Source organism: Leuciscus leuciscus (assembly GCF_965113295.1).
Source record: "Leuciscus leuciscus genome assembly, chromosome: 3".
NCBI lineage: Eukaryota > Metazoa > Chordata > Actinopteri > Cypriniformes > Leuciscidae > Leuciscus > Leuciscus leuciscus.
The window spans coordinates 30,476,800-30,497,299 of NC_138727.1; the positions used below are offsets into that span (position 1 = coordinate 30,476,800).

General features: G+C 37.8%; 1 protein-coding gene and 1 long non-coding RNA gene across 2 annotated transcripts in view; both read right to left on the reverse strand.

Moving 5' to 3' along the window:
- Positions 1–20,500, reverse strand: part of LOC309495675 — a 295,015-nt gene that overhangs the window by 174,551 nt on the left and 99,964 nt on the right. The gene's annotated exons all lie outside the window — the stretch shown is intronic.
- The window catches only part of marchf4a (membrane-associated ring finger (C3HC4) 4a), a 47,929-nt gene that overhangs the window by 17,271 nt on the left and 10,158 nt on the right, over positions 1–20,500 (reverse strand). Inside the window, exon 2 of the mRNA XM_082163588.1 lies at positions 6,499–6,654. Coding sequence (XP_082019714.1) covers positions 6,499–6,654 — 156 coding nt within the window. The remainder of the gene's footprint in view (positions 1–6,498; positions 6,655–20,500) is intronic.

Below are 20,500 nucleotides of genomic sequence, written 5' to 3' on the forward strand. Positions count from 1 at the left end.
GACTCCTCTGCGGTGGTCAACCGAGAGGGGGAGGGCTGGGCGAGTCCCGTAAGACCTGTCATGTCTATGTGTGAATGTGGGCGCGGGATAGTGGGCACATTTACAACACTGAGAGCATTGTCCGCCTGAGCAGAGCGAATGCACGTTGGTTTCGTTTTTTACAGAAACCTTGAGACATGCAGAACGTAGTGTTTGTGGGCACTGGGCAGTGGGCACATTTACCACGTTTAATGCGCAATCGATCTGGGTCGATTTCATGTGCGCGAGCCCTGTGTGACGGGCTGTGTTTGTGTGTAGGAATGAGCACTGGGCAGTGGGCATTTTGTCTACACTCATAACACCATCGGCCGTGGCACTATAAAATACACTCTATGGGATTTTTCTGGGTAGCCGTAAAAGCGGCGTTTGTGTGCAGGCAAGCGGACTGTGTCGCCGACTTGTTTACTGCAGAATACACTGGAACAGTCGCATTTACTGGAACTGAACGAGCGAGAAGTTGCCATAGAAACAGAGAGCGTCAACATGCTGGCGTTTGTTTGCTTGGAGTGCTGGCAAAATGCACATCTGCAGTCGCCTTCAGGGAACTGACAGAGCGAAGCATTTGCGGCATAATTTATCTGCCGTTAGACCGCGATTCGAACACCGGTCTCTCGTGCAAAAAACGGTGGAGCAGTCTCGGAGAAGGATGCCAGGTGAGTCCTCAGAGTCACCATAGGCAGTAACTAGCTCGCAGTGAGGGCAGTCGCCGTCAGCGAGCGCGAGAGCTGCGTGATCCTCAGGAAAGGGGTTCCTCATTGTCGAGTTCACGCGCATATGTTTAGTTACCTATGATCACGCGCGTGAACTCGACAATCGACTACTTTGGACTTCAACCGAAAACAGGATGTAAATACAGGTATGAGCGCTGGCCGAATTAACTTAATTTTTCTTCATATCTTTCACATCTACTGCAGTCAGATTCACCCGTGTTAACTCTAAAGGAATCACTCACATTGGCTGGGCACTTGTAATGACACATCAAGGATGTTAAGAGGGTAAAAGCAGGTTTAAAATATGCCCCATTAAAGTCAAAGGGTGCAAATTTTAAAAAGAGGATAACACGGTGTAGGCAACACTGATTTTTGTTGTTGTTCTCTGTATTGACAGCACTCCAAATTTACAAAAAAATTAGCTCAATGTTAAAATTGACCAGAGTTCTCCTTTAAAGTTAATTCAGCCTCTTATTTACATGAGGAAAAATAAAGATGCATGGTTTGTATTTTTAATGTTGTGCACAATGGTCTAACGTTACATATTTAAAAATTAGATATAGGCCTATTGCTGTCACATTAACGGCCCATTTCAAATGTTTACGTGCTTTTTTCCTCTTTCTCCTTTTTGTTCGCTGAGGTGGAGCGGGTAAAGTTAGCTGCTAATTAAATTTCTTTCTGAAAATACATACTTTCCAGCATTTCAGTAATAAAAAGTTCATCTTTAAAATTACAGTTAACGTTAAGCGCAACAGTTATCGTATGTTGATCGGCAGTGATCAAAAAGGATTTAAACAGTGAATTTTGAAGTGATCTCTCAGATGTGGATCCAGACGGCAATTAAATCACCACACAACCTTGGTGTTTATAAAATAATAATAATAATACGCGGGTGGTGGGAGAAAAACACTGACATTCTGGATTCGGACAGCAATTAAATCACAGAGCAACCCCTAAATGATGAAAATGCCTTACGATCCCATGAGACACAATTACCGTTCGAATAGGGCTAACGTTATTGACTGAACATATTTGGGTTCGGTATAAGCACTGAAAACATATCCAACATAGTGCAGATCATTATAAAACACTGAAAACATATCCAACATAGTGCAGATCATTATAAAACATTCCAAATATCTTGAAACTTGCATTTTCCAGGCATCACGTTTGTGTCTGTGAAACGTTGAGGTACCATCGTAGCAGTGGTGTAGTCTAGTTTTTTGTAGTGAGTATACTCTAAATACTCGAAAAAAATTTTTTTTTAAACATTATAGGCACAAATACAAATTTACTTTTAGAAATGGTGTTTTTGAAAAAAAAAGTGTTATTTTAAAATACATTTTACTGTGCAATTTCTTTCTAATTAATTTGAGTTAGACCGAACTTTTATTTTGGTGGGTTGTAGACATTTGAGTTTCTGTGTGTTTTAATACACTATTATTATTATTATTATTATTATTAGGCCTGAAGTATACTCTACTGTGCAATAGTAATATATTTCTGTTATAATTTCTTCACGTTATACCGAACTTTTATTTTGACAGGTTGTCGTAAAGACATAACAGTTTCTGTGTGTATAGACGAATCCGGCGAAACTACCGGAAGTAAGCGGGCGCCATTACTGAGCTGTTGCTGGGTAGCGTTGCGCCGTTTGGTTGCGTCCACTGGAATAAACAGCCCGCGATTTACGACTGTCACTAACGTTACATCTACAACTTTCCTATTCTTCCTCTGCCGAGTTATTTGTACAGTATGAGTGTTGTTAATGGTCTGTGAAAATCGGACAGGTCCTTTTAGAACTATGTGTTTATCATCTGGTAGAGTGTGCATTATTTAGCTAACCAAACCATCCGGAGCTCAGATCATTTTGACCCTCTATCAGTGACCTGTAGTTGGCATTTTGTTGATCATCGGATGCCAGGCGAAGGAGAAAATACTCTTGAATACCTTTAAAACAACCGAAGGGGCGCGATGGGGAAGTAGTAACATTACTTATGTCTGTTGTTAATGTTTGGTTTGCTCGACTGTGACTCTCACTCTGAGAACCAACAACGCTAGCAGTTAGCTGTACCACCCTTTCCTTTTGAAATGTGAAAATGAGATCAATAATGGTCACAAATGAAAAACATGAATTCGTTTATTTGATATTCATTTATTTATTGTTGTCAAATGGACAGATCTTTTTATAGTTTCCTCGTTAGCTAGCCTAGCTAGCATAGTTATTGCCAAGCTATTTTCATAAATAATCTGTAAGATCGTTTGTACCTTCATCTGTGACTGGAGCCCACTGTCTAACATCATCAACCCAACAAGTCATTCTGCCTGGCTGTAGCTGTCATCGACTGTGCGTTATCACGGAGGTTTGTTTATACTAGTAACAGCTCAGTAATGGCGTCGCCACAAGATGGCAGCCTACACAGAACGCTCGTCGGATTCGTCTATATGAAACGAATGAATGACGATAGTTTTATCAAATGAAATGGTGAAATTCTCGTCAAGTGACTCTCATAGCAGCTCTGCGATGAAATGCACATGTGTAGCTGTAGCCTACATCATTCATGTCTCAATACAGTGAAACGCTGAAAACACCACGAGCGTGAGTCACGCGTGCTTCTGTGTGTGTGTGTGTAGTGGAGCACACATTGAGCGCTCATTCCCAGAGACGCGTAGAACAATTGCAGTCTCTTTTAGCTTTAATATTCATAGACACTAGTCCATATCGAGATTTGATTCATTGTACAGCCCTACTTTTGATTTATTCATTCAAAAATAGCCAAAATCCGTGACGTTCTGCCCTATAGCAAGTTCCATTTGTGACTGGATTCCGCGATTCGATCCGTGTCGCTTCGCAAACACAGACGGGGTGAATTTATGAATGAAAGTGAAAGTTCTGACACAAAACGAAGTTGTTACGTATCCTCACGCTTTTTTAAGTGGGTATACGCAAATCCTTGGCCTTTTCTAGTGGGTATACGGCGTATACCTGCGTATCACGTAGACTACACCACTGCATCGTAGTCATCTATGATCGTAATCATATCTATGATCGTAATGATCGTAATAGTTTCGTGCGCGCGTGAAGTCATGGCAACGTACAACACAAAGCACCTCACGCGGGAAACACTTTACGTAATGCGTAAATGCGCACTCGCGTAGCTACGGGTGGGCCTCGATGGGCCTGGGCCCACCCACCTGTCAGTCAGGCCCATGCCCATCCAGTCAGTGGCCTCACAAGGTAACCTAGGCCCCGATCACACCTAACGCGTTTTTCAGGTTCGAAAACGCGAGGTGCGCAGCAGGCGCTTAAACAGCGCGCAGAACGCTCGCTGCCATAGGAAACCAATTGAAAATAGGCGCCTCTCACTGCCAAAAACGCGTCAGGTGTGATCGGCCCTTAAGGAGGGAATTCTGTTGCGATTATCACAATACTTTAAACTATACAAATAAATATTAATGTTTCTTGATTCTTGTTTGGTTGTCATGGTTGTCATGGTGATGACGAAATGCCCGCGTAGCGTATTTCGCAGTCAGATTGCGAACAGCCCATCCCCCCCTTCACAATAGGGGGCACAGAGGGACACTGAAGTTTTATGTTAAACTAAAATAAAACAGAGCAACTTACTAAAGTTCGTGTCAAAAAGACTCTATGTCCCTGCTCGCATTTGAAAGAGAATTGACTGAATCGTTGGACTATAACGAAATCATTGCAGTGTTCAACTCTAAGCCCCGTTGTCTGCTTTTATAAGCTAGTCATCAAAAGTAAGCCAATCTACGTTTACTATGCAGTTTCCTAGTCAATGTTGTTTATTTAACGTGGTTTATGTGGCCGCTGAGCCAGACTATGACCAAGCATTGTTTTTACACACTGTCCACTAACGTTACTGTCCTGCTGATTTGATGATGGTGTTGTTTTGCATCTGTAAGAGGCGCGCGCGTGTGTGGTGCGGCCGCGCGCAGTGGAAATGCTGTTCTTATCGTTATGTTCTTAACACTGTTTATGATGACATACATGCTTGTGCTCTGATTAAACTGTAGTGTATTCAAGCAGGTGTTTGTGTTGGCCTATTTTGATAACAGATGCATTTTTAGGCTGTGCCCACCTGATTTTCTCTGGGCCCACCTACATTGTGATTCCTGGCTACGCTTACTATGCATAGGCCACGAAGTGTTGGCGAAATAACACATTAGCGAACTGGAGGAAATAATATGGCATTCTTTCTAGAAAACTTTTTGCACAAAATAAATTAAAGTACTTTCAAGGACCTGTATCCATGAATGTTTATTTTCAAAAACTTTCCAGGGGCCTTGAAAAAAAAACCCAACAGATTCACAAACTTTCAAGGATTTCAAGGACCCGTGGGAACCCTGGTAATGGTTTGGCCAAAGTTTTGTAGTGCACCTTTAAAATAACCAAAACAAAGAAGAAAGTGTCCTATTTATCATCTGAAGGTCAGATCAAAAGAAAATAAAAAAGGCTGAAAGTAATATCATTGAGAGCAGAAGCTTTGAACCCAGACAAGCAAATTAATCATATGAGCTGATCATATGAAAAATAAGATAAACACACTGCTAATGCTCTCAGTATTATGGTGGTACAATGGCACAGTGATGGAATCAGATGGCTATATTTTGGTGCTGAATGACTACCATATTCATATATCATACATGGTATGCCAAGGTGCACTATATGGCCAGAGAATGTGAACATCACCTTCTAATGAATGCGTTTTCTACTTTAATCAAGTATACTATACAGCCATGTAAATGTACAAACAATGAGACAAAATATTTTCTTTTTCAACTTAGCAATGCTCTCTGCACAAAGCGGGATCTATAAAGAAATTATTTACCGACTGTGGTGAGGAAGAAATTGGCTGGCCTTCAAAAAAAGCCCACCTGAAACTCGAGGAGCACCTTTGTGATGACTGTGAGCCAAGCCCCATCATATAAAATCAGTGTCTGACCTCACTGATGCTCTATAATGACTGAGAGCAATGTTCCCTGCAACCATGTTCCCACATCTAATGGTAAGCCTTGCCAGAAGAGTGGAAGGGAGGACTGATGCCTCATTAATGCCCATGGCTATGAAATGAATTGTCCATGGTTTTGCTTAAACACATTTGGGTGTTGTGTTCAGGTGTCCACAAACTGTATTGGCCATTTAGTGCAATGCAAATAATACCTGCATGGTGGACAAAACTAAAGCAGTTTTACTCCGTAACACATGCAAGTATATTTATTTGGACTTAATCAGAGTTTCTTCATTACATTTCAAAGCATAACAACAAATCTTTCTTTAGAGCCAATTCTTTTCAATGAACTACTGATTCAATAACTCAGGTTAACAAATCACTGAATTGGTCTTGTCTGAATTTAAAATGAGCCTAGAAGCAGGAGTAATATGACCCCCAGAGCTCGACTGTGCTGACTTCTAAAAAAATGTATAATGATGTCAGACTAACTTATTTAAATTCTATCCTATCAGTGTGACTGGGGCATTAGACCCCTCTCTCTTTAAATAAGCATTTTGAGCAGGAGGATGGAGTGTATAATATAAATAAATAAAACCATATAGACTAGTTATTTTACTTTTAAAACATGTACTGTTACTTTTTAAATCGAAATGGATTACTTTTACAAATGTAATATTTCATCAGAGTACATGGAATTACAAAGGAACATTAAAAAAAAAACATGTTTTTGGTAATAATAATGTTAAAATAATCTAAGGCAAGCATTGAGTTACCTGTAGTGGGTTCTTGGTGCTGATGGCGATGACCTGGTATTTGTAGTAGCAGAGTTCGCAGCTCCAGGATCCTCTCTCACTAATCCACTTTATTAGACAGGGCTCATGAGTGCAGCGAACAGAACCACTGCAGCGACACGGGCTCAGTAGCTCCCCCTGCAGGACACAACACATGCTCACATTAGCAGTAGCTAATCTCCCCGATTTATCAAATAATTCGGAAACCAGACACCCAGACTGATGATAAATAAGACGCTGTGTATGGTTCAATCCAAAATTCTTGACAAAGATGAAGTAAATACAGTCTTTAATAAACACAGAGAATCACCCAGGAGAAATCATAATTCACACACATTAAATGAAGACGAGAACCAACAAGCAATAGAACCAAACAAGAAGTATAAATCATGAACTAAACGAGACACAGGTCTGGTTAATCGGTAACTAAGAAAACTAACAGAGAGTAATTAAGGTCAAACTGAAATGAAACACGTAACAAAAACACAGGAACGAAAACACAAAGATACAAAACATAACCCTGACAAATATATTCTTGAACTAAGGGTACGCTTACACGACAACGATATGTTTAAAACTGAGAAGACAACACCATTGATCCCTATTGACACGGATTCGCAAAAACGAGTAAAAACCCTGTATTCCATATTCATTAGATGGCGATGAAACACTATAGACTGAACACGTAATACGCATGTGCATGATGTCATCGTCTTCAGAGATTCACGTTTTTGCTGTTTACACAGAGACCGTTTTCAAAAGTTTGCGTTTTCAGGCCCCCAAAACTCTGTTGTCATGTAAATGAACGGCCAAAGCGTATACAAAGTTTTATGTTCTTAGTTGAAAACGGTGTCGTGTCCCTAAGTGTAAATAGCAACAAAAAGTATTTTCATTGCAGCCATAGATGCAATTTACACTAAGTGATAATAGTGGTATTTTCTTTGCACTAAGTGCACATATACTTAGTGCAAATAGTGGCAGATACTATTTGCACCTCAGTGTATTGTAGTACATTATTAAACAGTTTGCAGTAATAACAACATATTAAGTGTATTTGATTATATTTATCAAAATAATAAATGTATGCTGCTTCATTGGGACATTACTACTAAAAATTTAATAACTTGACCTTCCGGTAGAACAAACTTCTCTCTGGCCTGCAGGACTTCTCCAATTATTTAGTCCTCTTAAACCCCGCACCTGCAAAGCTCACAGTCATCAGTCATCTACATCTCAAAATAAACAACCGATGCAAAACCAAGTCATTGCCCTACTTTTTTTTCTTCAATAATATGTTCCTCTCATGTACATCACTATATGGAAGAAAGGAGCTACTTCCTTTTTTAATCTCGACTTTAAGGAGCAGTCACATTTACTCTTACAATATTGCCAATGGATCTTTTTTTGCCTGAATTTTTTTTGCTAATTTAAAAAATGTAAAAAATAAATATCATTAATTATAAATTCATAAATATTATGTGTTTGGAGAGTCGTACCACATGACATTTCACAATCTGAATTAATCGTGCCTTTTCATAAAAATATCAAATCATGTGATATATAATTTCCTGACTTAGCAGACAATTTTTTTTGTAGAGAAGCAGTTATTAAATCTTCATTATTATAACAGTACAGTGTTGTATCACACAAACATTTATATATATATATATATATATATATATATATATATATATATATATATATATATATACAAATATATACAAAGTGTTTAACTTTAAAACATGCTCATATAGCTATTCAAGCCTTTGTATGTATGAATCACATTTGAATCTCTTTATTGTTCTCTTTATTTTTGAGCAAGTTAATAGATCCAGACCAAAACACAAGTGCCATGTCATTGACCCGTCCAATAGTTGTACAAATTATTAATGGGCCCCACTTAAGAATCCACAGACTGTTACTTGGGACATGACCTTGGCGACCTTCACAAGAACTACTCATTCATTTGGGGAATACGTTTAACAGTGCTGCTTGCCTTGTTAAAAAACAGAGCAGTGTCCGGTTTGAATTCAACAGAAAATGAAAACACCAGAATCTCTTTTCAGCAGCAAAGGGACATAATTAGATTGATTGCTACTTTGCAACCCATGTGAATCATGCAACTGAGACAACAAACCTACGGCCTCCAGTGCTGCATGTCAAAATATCTTCACAGAAGCCTCATAGCAGTATTCACAATGTTTCAAAACACAGTACATCTCAAACGTGCCTCATAGTGAGGGTTGTGTGGGTGACAAATAGTTGCCTAATCCATTCAATCGTGTTTATTCTTAGCTCATTTAACCAGTGCAAAAAATTATCTGTACATCCGCTAATGTCAAAATTACAGAATTAATTACACAAGTCCAAACATTGGTCAGAGCAAATTCCTTTAATTAACACCACTGCTTTGTGAATAGGACCCAAACACAATGGCGGCATCCATCATTTCGCCTTACAAACACATACAATCACACATACAGGCACAATAATGATGGATGATTAGATAAAACCAGCTGTTGGGTCACTGGCACTTGCTCACTGATTGGAGCAGAGTCAAACTGATCCCCTGTGGCACTGATAGATATTACCTTCCTGTGCTGATCAGACTTGGTGCACTGTCTCTTTTATATTGCTTCAGTTTAGCATCTAGATAAGGGGGACTGAATTTCCATCAGCATAGAGAATTAATTATTTACTCAGAGCGTTCTTAGAAGACGACGTTTGGGGAGAGATCAGGACGGCAACTCAACTTCCCTTCTAGTTTTGCAGGGTAAGAAAACACAGATCACTACTTCGCCCTGGAGCTCTGAGGAGCAGTGCTAATGAGCATTGTTTCCAACAATCTGCATCATGTTCCTCACTGAACTGACACACTCATTTTGCTCTACATGCACACGGTTATGACCAATGTCTTTAACAAGAAACTCATTCACAAACTGCTGGAAAAAAAGAAAGAAAACAGGCCCATTTTTGCTCACGTATAAGCAGCTGTTTATCTGGTCTCTTGGGGAAAAATGTACTATGTAAAACCTGAAATTTGTTGCTCAACTGCTGCATTTTTACTTTTATTGTTTTACTTTTATTGACACAAATCAAGATTAGAGGGCACAGTTACTTAGATTATTGTCTGTTCCTTATTGTCATGTGGCTTTGGAAGATATCTTTCCTGTCAGCCGGAAACCTTATACGTCCAAAACCTCTACTTTTCAGGAAATGAAAAAACACTGTATTTTAAAAATGATTAAACTGTCAAAGTTTTTCAAAGATATTGTGGCTTTATATTGTATATGGCCAGACATTTGCATGTGTCATTATATTATTAACATTTTACCAAAATTAAGCTCCAATGGAGTTACAATGTTTTTTTGACCAGTACATTTCTGAGAATTTTTGAAGTGTTTTGTCCATCATTAGAATGGACACATCTGAGGCAGTAAGTATTGCATTACGATTTCATTACAATTTCATTAAGTTTACTGTAGCTATGTGGGTGCTCAGTTTTCTTCTCTCATTTGGTCAAAATCCCATGTTATAAAAGTGGCTTTTTAACACAGGCTATTTACAGACAGTATTGGCTTGATGACAAATAGACTTTTGTATTTATATATGTATTTATCTAATATAAAAAAGTTTTTGAAAAAAGTTGCCAGACATTGCCAGCATTTTTTATCATTTTTTACAAAAGTTTCATGGCCCCTCAGAAAATTTAGTTTACTTCTGAATATGCAATACATCAAAAGAAAGAACAGACCTGCTTAAAAAAAAAGAAGAAAAAAAAGTTTTATTCTAGCTTCATACATTGCTTTTTTATCAACACTTGAATGTGGGTAAGTTTCATTTAAAAAAAGCTACATTTTGAGCAAAAAGCTGAAAACATTGTGTTTTTGTTAAAGACTATACGTCTGGATGGGATTCAGAACGATGATCAAAACATAGGCATGGTAGAACGAGTCCATTGTCTGGTCTGACCTGGGTAAGAGCACCTTTAAAATAAAACTACATTTAATTATATCGACTGATTTTGATGAAATTGCGGTGCTGCTCAAAACATCAGAAAACTCAGTGGTGAGTTCAACAGTACGCTGAGGTCATCGATTACCAATCTGCGGTCCAAATCCAGAACGGAGTGAGTGCGTTTAATACTTTTCTGGCCATAGTTCAGATATGCTATTTTCCTCAAACACATTTAAACCCACATAATTATTTGACTGCATCTTTATCCAATCAAATGCATTTATGCAAGTTATGAGAACAGAAATGAAATGAGACAGCAGTGACGAAATGGTGTCCTGTTCAACAAAAGAGAAATTGATGATTACATCTGAACATTCAAAGTCAAGTCAAGTCACCTTCATTTATATAGCGCTTCAAACTATATAGATTGTTTCAAAACAGCTTTACAGTGATAATAGGAAATTACAGTAACAGAGATTGCTTTGGCTTTACAGCAGCTCTAGAATAAAGTTATTGTGCAGCTAAAGTTAGTTTTGATTGATTGATTCACTTCCGTTGCAAAGATCATTAGTTATTAACTTAGGGGCCGCTAACACGACACTGTTCTAACAGAAAACACTCAACGCGCTCCGGCCCGCTCATCTGCACAAAACAGTGCCTGGTGGCTCGAGAACGCAAACCTTGAAAATAGATTCCAAGGTGCAAGCCTTGAAAACCGTATAATTTTTTTTTAGCTCTGCGCAAACCCCCAAAAAGCAAACCCGCGAAAATGCTGACGGCGTGCACATGCGCATCACGTGTTTTGGTATACACGTTTGAATATATATGTGCGCAGGCCAACCCTCAACAAACTACTTGTCTGGCCTTAAAAATGTATAGTAAATAATTATTTATCGCTTCCACGTAGCCACGTGAAACGGAATTATCCCGACAACGTTTTATCTGTACAGAGGTAAAGGAAAGGTCCTTCATCAGATCTGGATACGGCCTGGATAAGGCGGACTGCGGTAAACCTCGGGATAAATAGAGAGACTACTATTAGCGTAGACGCCATCCTTCTTATGATGTAACGAGTACATCAGGATTTATGGGAAGTGTTCCTGGTTCCGGCTGACCTAATCTATGCAGCCTAACGTTGAATTATAGTAGTCTATAATGTGTTATGTGTATGCTAGGTCAAAGAGATGTCTTTTTAGTCTAGATTTGAACTGACAGAGTGTGTCTGCTTCCCGGACAATGTAAGGAAGACTGTTCCAAAGTTTTGGTGCTAAATAGGAAAAGGTCCTACCGAGATCGCAATAGACGTGAAGGGCTATAATGCGTTAAGAGCTCGCTCAAGTACTGCAGAGCTAAACCAGTTAGTGCTTTGTAAGTAATCAGCAATATTTTACAATTTATACGATGTTTAATAGGGAGCCAATACAGTGTTGACAGAACTGGGCTGAGATGGTCATACTTCCTGGTTCTGGTAAGAACTCTAGCTGCTGCATTTTGGACCAGCTGTAGTCCGTTTATTAAGTGTGCAGTGCAACCACCCATAATAGCATTACAATTATCTAGCCTTGATGTCATGAATGCATTACCTAATTATTCCAGCCATCAAGTGTTAGACAGTATTCTAGGTAATTATGTGAGGACGTTTTTTGTCCAATAATTAGAATCTCTGTTTTTTCAGAATTAAGTAGTAGGAAATTACTAATCATCCAGTTTTTTATATCAGCTATGCATTCCGTTAATTTTGTGAATTGGTAAGTTTCGTCAGGGCGTGAAGAAATGTAGTGCTGAGTATCATCAGCATAACAATGAAAAATAATGCCATGCTTCCTAATGATATCTCCTAAGAGTAGCATGTACAGAGTGAACAGCAAAGGTCCTAGTACAGAGCCTTGTGGTACGCCACACTGAACTTTTGATCGAAAAGAAATCTCTTAATTGACTGCTACAAACTGATAACGGTCAGATAAGTATGATTTAAACCATGCTAATGCAATTCCACTAATGCCAACATAATTTTCGAGTCTATTTAAAAGAATGTTTTGGTCAGTAGTATCAAATGTAGCCCTAAGATCGAGTAACACTAATAGAGAGATACAACCACGATCGGATGATAAGGGCAAATCATTTGGTACGGTCTAAATCCTGGCTGAAAATCCTCACAGATACCATTTCTTTCTAAAAAGGAACATAGTTGTGAGGATACTCCCTTTTCTAGTATCTTTGACAGAAAAGGTAGATTCAAGATCAGCCTGTGATTGACTAATTCTGTAGGATCAAGTTTTTAACAAGCGGTTTAATCATAGCCAGCTTAAAAATGTTTGGTACGTATCTGACAAAGATGAATTAATGATATTAAGAAAAGGATCTATGATCTCAGGAATCATCTCTTTCAATAGCTTAGTCGGTATAGGGTCTAACATACATGTTGTCGATTTAGATGATTTAACGAGTTCAGAAAATTCCTTCTCTCCTATAGCAATGAATTAATAAAAAAAATCCTCAAGGAGACTACAATGCACTGCCTGATGCGATACTGTAGTAGACGGTTGCATAGTTATAATTTTCTCCCTGATATTATCAATCTTGTTAGTAAAGAAGTTCATGAAGTCATTACTGCTGTGCTGCTTGGAAACGTCTGGGGCTGAAGCTTTATTTTTCGTTAATTTAGCCACTGTTTCAAATAAATAGCCTACCTAGGGTTTTGTTTATTTTTCTTCTAATAGGTTTGAAAAATAAGCAGATCTAGCAGCTTTTAAGGCCTCTCTGTACGCAATTGTGCTCTCTTTACATGAAATGCGAAAATACTCTAGTTTTGTTTTCTTCCAGTTGCGCTCCATTTTTCTGGCTGCTCTCTTAAGGGCCTGAGTGTGCTCGTTGTACCACGGCGTTGGACTATTTTTTTTTTAATCTTCTTTAAGCGCAAAGGAGCAACTGTGTCTAAAGTGCAGGAAAAGAGAGAGTCAAATGTTTCTGTCACAATATCGAGTTCTTCTAAGCTATCTGGGATGCTGAGGAGATGAAACTGATCAGGAATATTATTAATAACGCAATCTTTAGTGGCAGAAGTGATAGGTCTAACATATTTGTAACACGGAGTCGGCTTTGCAACCTTGGCTAGATTGAGTATACACGAGACTAGATAATGATCTGAGATGTCATCACTCTGCTGTAGAATTTCAACGGCATCAACATTGATTGATTCCATGCGATAATGTTAGATCTAGAGTAAGATTACGGCAATGAGTAGGTCCTGACACGTGTTGTCTAACTCCAATGGAGTTCAGAATGTCTTTAAATGCCAATCCCAATGCATCTTTTTCGTATATTAAAATCAGCTATAGTTAGGACTAGCTAACTAGCAGCCAGTGCTAACTCTGATAGAAAATCAGCAAATTCTTTGATAAAGTCTGTATGGTGCCCTGGTGGCCTGTATACAGTAGCCAGCACAAATCTCAAAAGTGATTTATCATTTACACTAGATATTGTTACATTAAGCACCAACACTTCAAAATAATTATATTTAAAACAAGACTTCTCAGTAATTCTGAAGATATTACTATAAATTACAGCAACACCTCCCCCTTTGCCTTTCAGACGAGGTTCATGTTTATAACAGTAATCTTGCGGGGTGGTCTCATTTAAAGTATTTTAAATCCCTGCATAGCACTGAATCAGCACTTTTAAGAGTTTTTAATGATATCTTGTTAGCTACAGACTCTGGTGATTCTGTGATTCTGGTGCTTTTAGATTTAACTGCTGCCTTCGACACAGTGGACCACAAGATCCTAATTTCTCGCCTGGACCAGTGGGTGGGCATTAGAGGCGTGGCATTGGATTGGTTCAGGTCGTACTTGGCTGATAGAACGTTTTGTGTTAGCCTCGGCGACTCTGTGTCATCCTCTGCTCCCCTCTCATCTGGGGTCCCACAGGGCTCAGTGCTTGGCCCTCTCCTCTTCTCTCTTTACCTACTCCCGCTTGGCTCCATAATTAGGAAGCATGGGATTCTATTCCACTGTTATGCGGACGCCAGCCAAATTTATGTACCTCTTAAGAAAAATGATACCAGCTCTGTTATTGCATTAATGAAATGTCTGGATGACATCAAGGCCTGGATGTCTTTAAACTTTTTAAATTTTAATCATGACAAAACAGAGGTGATGGTTTTTAGTGGATCCACTGGAACCCCCCTGTCAGATCTTGGTTCCCTAACCCAGTACATGAAACCCACCATTACAAACCTGGGGGTGAAGATGGACCCCGATTTTAAACTTGAGAGCCAGATTTGGTCTGTCGTGAAATCAAGTTTCTTTCACCTGAGGCAGCTGGCCAAAATAAAACCGATTCTTTCCAGACAGCATTTTGAGACAGTAGTCCACGCTTTCATAACCACTCGGCTGGATTACTGCAACGCACTGTATGTGGGGGTCAGTGCGTCGACCATCTCTCGGCTCCAGATGGTACAGAACGCTGCAGCTCGACTTTTAACTGGTACAAGAAAGCATGAGCATATTACCCCCATTTTAGCCTCACTCCACTGGTTGCCCATTCATTTTAGAATTAATTTCAAAATTCTTCTATTTGTTTTTAAATCCTGCAATGGTCTTGCCCCGCTATACCTCTCTGAGCTTGTACAATTTTATACTCCTTCCCGGTCTCTCCGGTCAGCAGATCAGCTGCTCCTGAGAGAGCCTAAAACAAAGCGGAAGCTCAGAGGGGATCGTGCCTTCGCAGTGGCAGCTCCAAAACTTTGGAATAGTCTGCCTCTGCACATCAGACAGGCCTCCTCTCTGTCTGTTTTTAAATCCCACCTATAAAGACCCACCTCTTTTCCTTGGCTTTTAACACCTAGTAGGAAATTGACTTCATTTATTTTATTTTAAGGATTTTATATTGATTTGTTGTAAAATTTAAAATTTTGTTACTTTATCTATTTGAGTCTATTGTACTATTAAGCTTCTGTTTGTTATTTATTATTATTGTATTATTATTTTTGTGTGCAGCACTTTGGAAACCGTGTGTTTATTTAAATTGTGCTATATAAATAAAATTGGATTGGATTGGATTGGAAAGTAATGTAATCGTCTGGTTTTAGCCAGGTTTCTGTCAAACACAGCACATCTAGGTTATAGTCTGTAATCATATCATTAGCAATAAGTGCTTTTGAAGTAAGGGATTGAATATTCAGCAAACCAAGCTTTATAATTTGTTCATCTGTATTATATCTGTTTTTTATTTGTTGAACATCAATTACATTTTTACCCTTAAATGGGTTTGGGAGTTTTTTGTATTTCCTTATTCGGGGTTACAGACACAGTCTCTATATGATGATATCTAAGTGAAAGAGTCTCTATGTGATGGGATTTATCTGACTTATGTGACGTGAGACAGCAAGCAGACGGTCGGTTAAGCCAGTCTGTCTGCTTCCTGACCTGAGGCCCAATTCATGTTTGAGCTCTAAGACTATGTGCCATATTACTAGAGAGAAGAGCAGCACCATCCCAGGAGGGATGAATACCATCTCATTTCAACAGGTCAGGTCTGCCCCAAAAACCTTTCCAATTGTCTATGAATTCTATATAATTTTTTTATATAGAATGAATGAAAGAGAAGAGTTTGCTTTCATTACCCTGCTTCAAGTGTTAAACGTGTCTTATTTGTTTCGAGCCTGCAGCGCTAAAAAGTGATCAGGTTAATTCTGTTTACTAAAGATCATCTGCTCAAAAATCTGAATACACTGTGTGCAAATGTACAAAATTTGCAGAAGGAAAAAAGCTGAATTTTGCACATGTATAAGGATTATAAACAAAAAGGAGGAACAGACATTTTCTTTCCCCCCGCTCCCCCACACCCAGTTTATTTAAAATTACAATTCTATAGTAGATAGCCTTTTTTTAGTAGATCATTTTTTTAGGGTTTTATGGCTCAAACATAATGGACCTCTTACATTTTAACATGTTAAAGTCATTGTTTTCTTTCTTTTTTTCCAAAGGGTGTTAAAGTCTTGTTTACAAAGTCTTGTGGTGTTTTAGTTACAAGTTGTGTTAAAATGTAATAATTCCTCGGAAAATGTGTTCCTTTGCAAATTTTCTGGTCCCCGCAAGAAACTTGATAAAGAACCCAGGTGTGTAAGGTCATATCAGTATGTCTGCACTGCAAACCTCTTTATAAAAATCAGACTGTTTTGTAGATGTGGGGCCAGACTATTCAAGGCTGTGTAAATGTGAAGAGGACCTGAACAAAACATTTGTGTCTTTGTGTTCTCCCATTTAAAGTTGACCTTTATCAATGTTTTGCTAAAAGTGCATTTTAATGTCAAAATTAGGTTACACAACCTTTTCCATTTAATCACAGAAACACAAGGGGAACAGAGCAAAAATGCTCTTTCCTTCCAGAGCTCTAAAATATACAAACAAAAGATACAAAACATATAAACCATTCATTGACATCAACTATTAAATACATAAGTGTTTTTCCTCCTTTTTTAAAGTTGTTAAACCTATATACACTGTATAAAACATCTATGAAATCTATGATATTTTTACAGTGTATTTTGCCATCGTTTATCCTCTATATCTTGCATTTTATAATTTGCCTGCTCGTTTGCTACTGTCTGCATCAGAACATTCCTACAACCCATTTCTGGGTTTCAACACACCATGCTGATTCACTGGTTTAGAGATGTTATTCATTATTTTTATTATTTATGTTTTGTGCATAATCTACTTGATTTATTTACTTCCTCTGACAACTGATGCAAATTCAAATTGTGACAATCTCCTGTACATGCAAACAATAGCTCATTACACACACATGCATGCCCACACATGCTCACACATTCACTCACACATCACTTCCATGCTCATAACACCTACTGCAATTCAGTGGGGCAAATGATCCAGATATAATTTGACAAGAGTTTCAGAAAGCACAACTAGAGACAACCCCCCACCTTTTAAATCAGTATATAATGTCCTCATGTAGTGATCCATTTCAGAAAAAGATATGTATTTTTCAACATTCAAGATCAAAATAAATCAATATTATTATTATTATTATTTTTTTAATGGCTGATGTAAAATATCTAGGCCTAGATTGTGTGGGCCTTAATGGGGTCCATGAAAAATTTCAGAAAAAAACGATTTATATTTATTTATGCTGGATATTATACTGATATTTACTGTAAATATGTCACGTGTTAAGTGTGTTTTGATTCATGTTTGTATTTCAGTTCTAGTTTTTGCTGTCAGTTTGTTAATTACAGTAGTTCAGTTCTCTCAGTTTCCCTGCCTGTTTGTCTCCATAACAGATTGAGTTGAGTTTTAGTTCAGGTGTGTCTTGTCAATTAACACATTAGTCACTGTGTTTTCCTCAGTTCTTTGTCAGTCTTTTTGCTGGATATCATTGTTCTCTTCTGTTCTGTTCTGTTTGTGTATTGCCTGTTCTAGTTATCTGAGTATCTTGTTATTTTGATTTGTTATTTTGATTTATTATTGCTGCACCAAGATCCTGACTTTATCATCATTGCCGGCAACCAACGCTGACAAAATAAAATATGCTATACAATTTTTTTAAATGATTATTAATTATTTGGAATTAATCATAACATTTTCCAAATAACATTTCAATCATTTCTTTTGGCTTACAACATAAATATAAATGATTTCATTTTAAAACAACATGTTGTCTTTATTATGTCACTCTTACTATTTTCTAAGCTATAGATGAGTCTTAAAATATATAGCTGTAATATACATTTTAGGAAGGGGGCCCTTTGGAGGGTTTTTTTTGGCATTGACAATTTTTTGAAAACCCCTGATCTAGAGAGCAAGGCTGATGATGATAATAGTAATGTTGACATATACACAATACAAAATAAGAACATTTATTTTATACAATATAAAATCCCCCCAAACCAGTAATTGTTTATCTATTGACAGTAGATTTTTTTAGAACTGAGTGACACAAGTGACACTTAATCGGCCAAGCACCTGCGATAATCTCAAAATGGTTGTAAAGTATGTTTATCACTACTCAAGATCAACATCAAGATTCAAGAATACCATCCAAAACATTTCCCCTCTGCAATAAAAAGCAGGAAGAATGTTTCCACATCCTCTCTTTGTCAAGGTTACACCTCTCACCTCCTCTCTGTCATCTCTGACACATTGGCAATGTGTGAACATTTAAACCCCAACTGTATGTGTTTCTATCCGTGACAGTCTCAGCTCTCAGCTATTGCTGCTACTGTCATTTATATCCTTGTGTGTTTTGAAGCTGCTTATACTCCCTCAAATTAATTATACAGGCCTGTAATGATTCAAGGGTGATATCTCACACGCACAGTACAGCTGTCTACCTTCACGAAAAAGAGTTATGTTTCTGAAGAACATATGGGTTCACATATGACAGGAATGTAAAGATTAGGGATCTGTCATATGTATCCAAAGTACATTTATCAAGAGTACAATGTTCATCATCAGACTACATACTAATGTCTGTAACACAACTGATGTTTGTGTCATTCCATGAATAATCATCTGATTAAATGTACTAATCACAAAATTTGCAATTAAGTGCATTGGGTTAATATCATTATCATAAATTAGTTATTTTCTAAAATGAATTACTTCACATTTTTATCATGTATATTTTATGAATATTTTAAGAGAATAAGGCGGAAACCTCATACCTCCGTATTTCGTCATTTTATTTTTATTCATAAATCATCACTATTTGTCTCACTTTACTTCTGTCTGTGAAGTTTGCAAATATTTAACCAATGAAAAGTATAAAACGAGTGTGTGACTAAACCTTGTAACTTCACTGAATCCTCAAAATGTCAGTAAAACTTTATAGCTCCACCCTGCCTCTATTGTGAATCAAGTGCCGCACACAGTTTGGACCATCTCTGCTTGTATGCAATGCAAGGGTAAATGGAATTGGTTGTTTGAATAGGCATAAGCATTTTCTTTACTCAAGAAACACACACTCTCTCTCTGTACATCACATAAACATTAAACACAATAAAACAAAACAAATAACAGACAATAAAACAGATAACATGACACTGTATCATTGACTAAAAGCTATATCAAACAAATAAGACTGCAGTTTTGATTTAAAATTACCTACAGTTCTGGCAGTCCTAATACTAACTGGCAGACTATTCCACAATTTTGGCGCAACTACTACAAATGCTCGGTCACCTCTGACTTTTAATTTAGTCTTTGGAACCACTAATAGTCCCTGATTTGAGGACCTCAGAGAGAGAGCTCCCTGAGTCATATTCCGACAAAAGACCAGTAAGGTAAGAAGGTGCTAAGCCATTTAGAGATTTGTAAACCATTAAAAGGACCTTTAAAATCAACTCTATAGCGGACCGGCGACCAGTGTAATGATATTAACGTGGGTGTAATATGTTCATATTTCTTAACCCCAGTCAGGAGCCTGATAACTGCATTCTGAAAAACTTGAAGCCTAGAAAGTGTAACTTGATTTATCTCTAAATAGAGTGTGTTACAGTAGTCGACCCTTGAAGTAATGAGGGCATGAATAGCCCTCTCAAAGTTCTTAAAACTAAAAGACTTCACCTTTGCCAGTGCTATTAGATGGAAGAAACTAGATTTGACCACAGAGCTGACCTGTATATCAAATTTTTTTTTTTTTACGAAGTTCCAGTCAGATTGCATCAATAACACACTGTTCATTTGTTCGCTTCATTTTACTTCTGATTCATTTTTAAACACTTGAGACATAATTCAATGCAGATGCATATGTAATACGCACAAATGTTTCACATTGTTGACAACTGTTTCAACTATGTAACAACTACTATGTAACAACTACTATGTAACAACTACTATGTAACAACTATGTAACTTGATAGAAAAGTTTTCAAAACAATTCCACACGTGTAATGGCAGGGACATTGACAATTATTTTAATATCATACCCAATCATTGGTGTTTTGACCAGTGCTTTTTCCATTTTCTGAAAAGCAGCATCTTTGGAGACAGAAGAAAGCGACGAT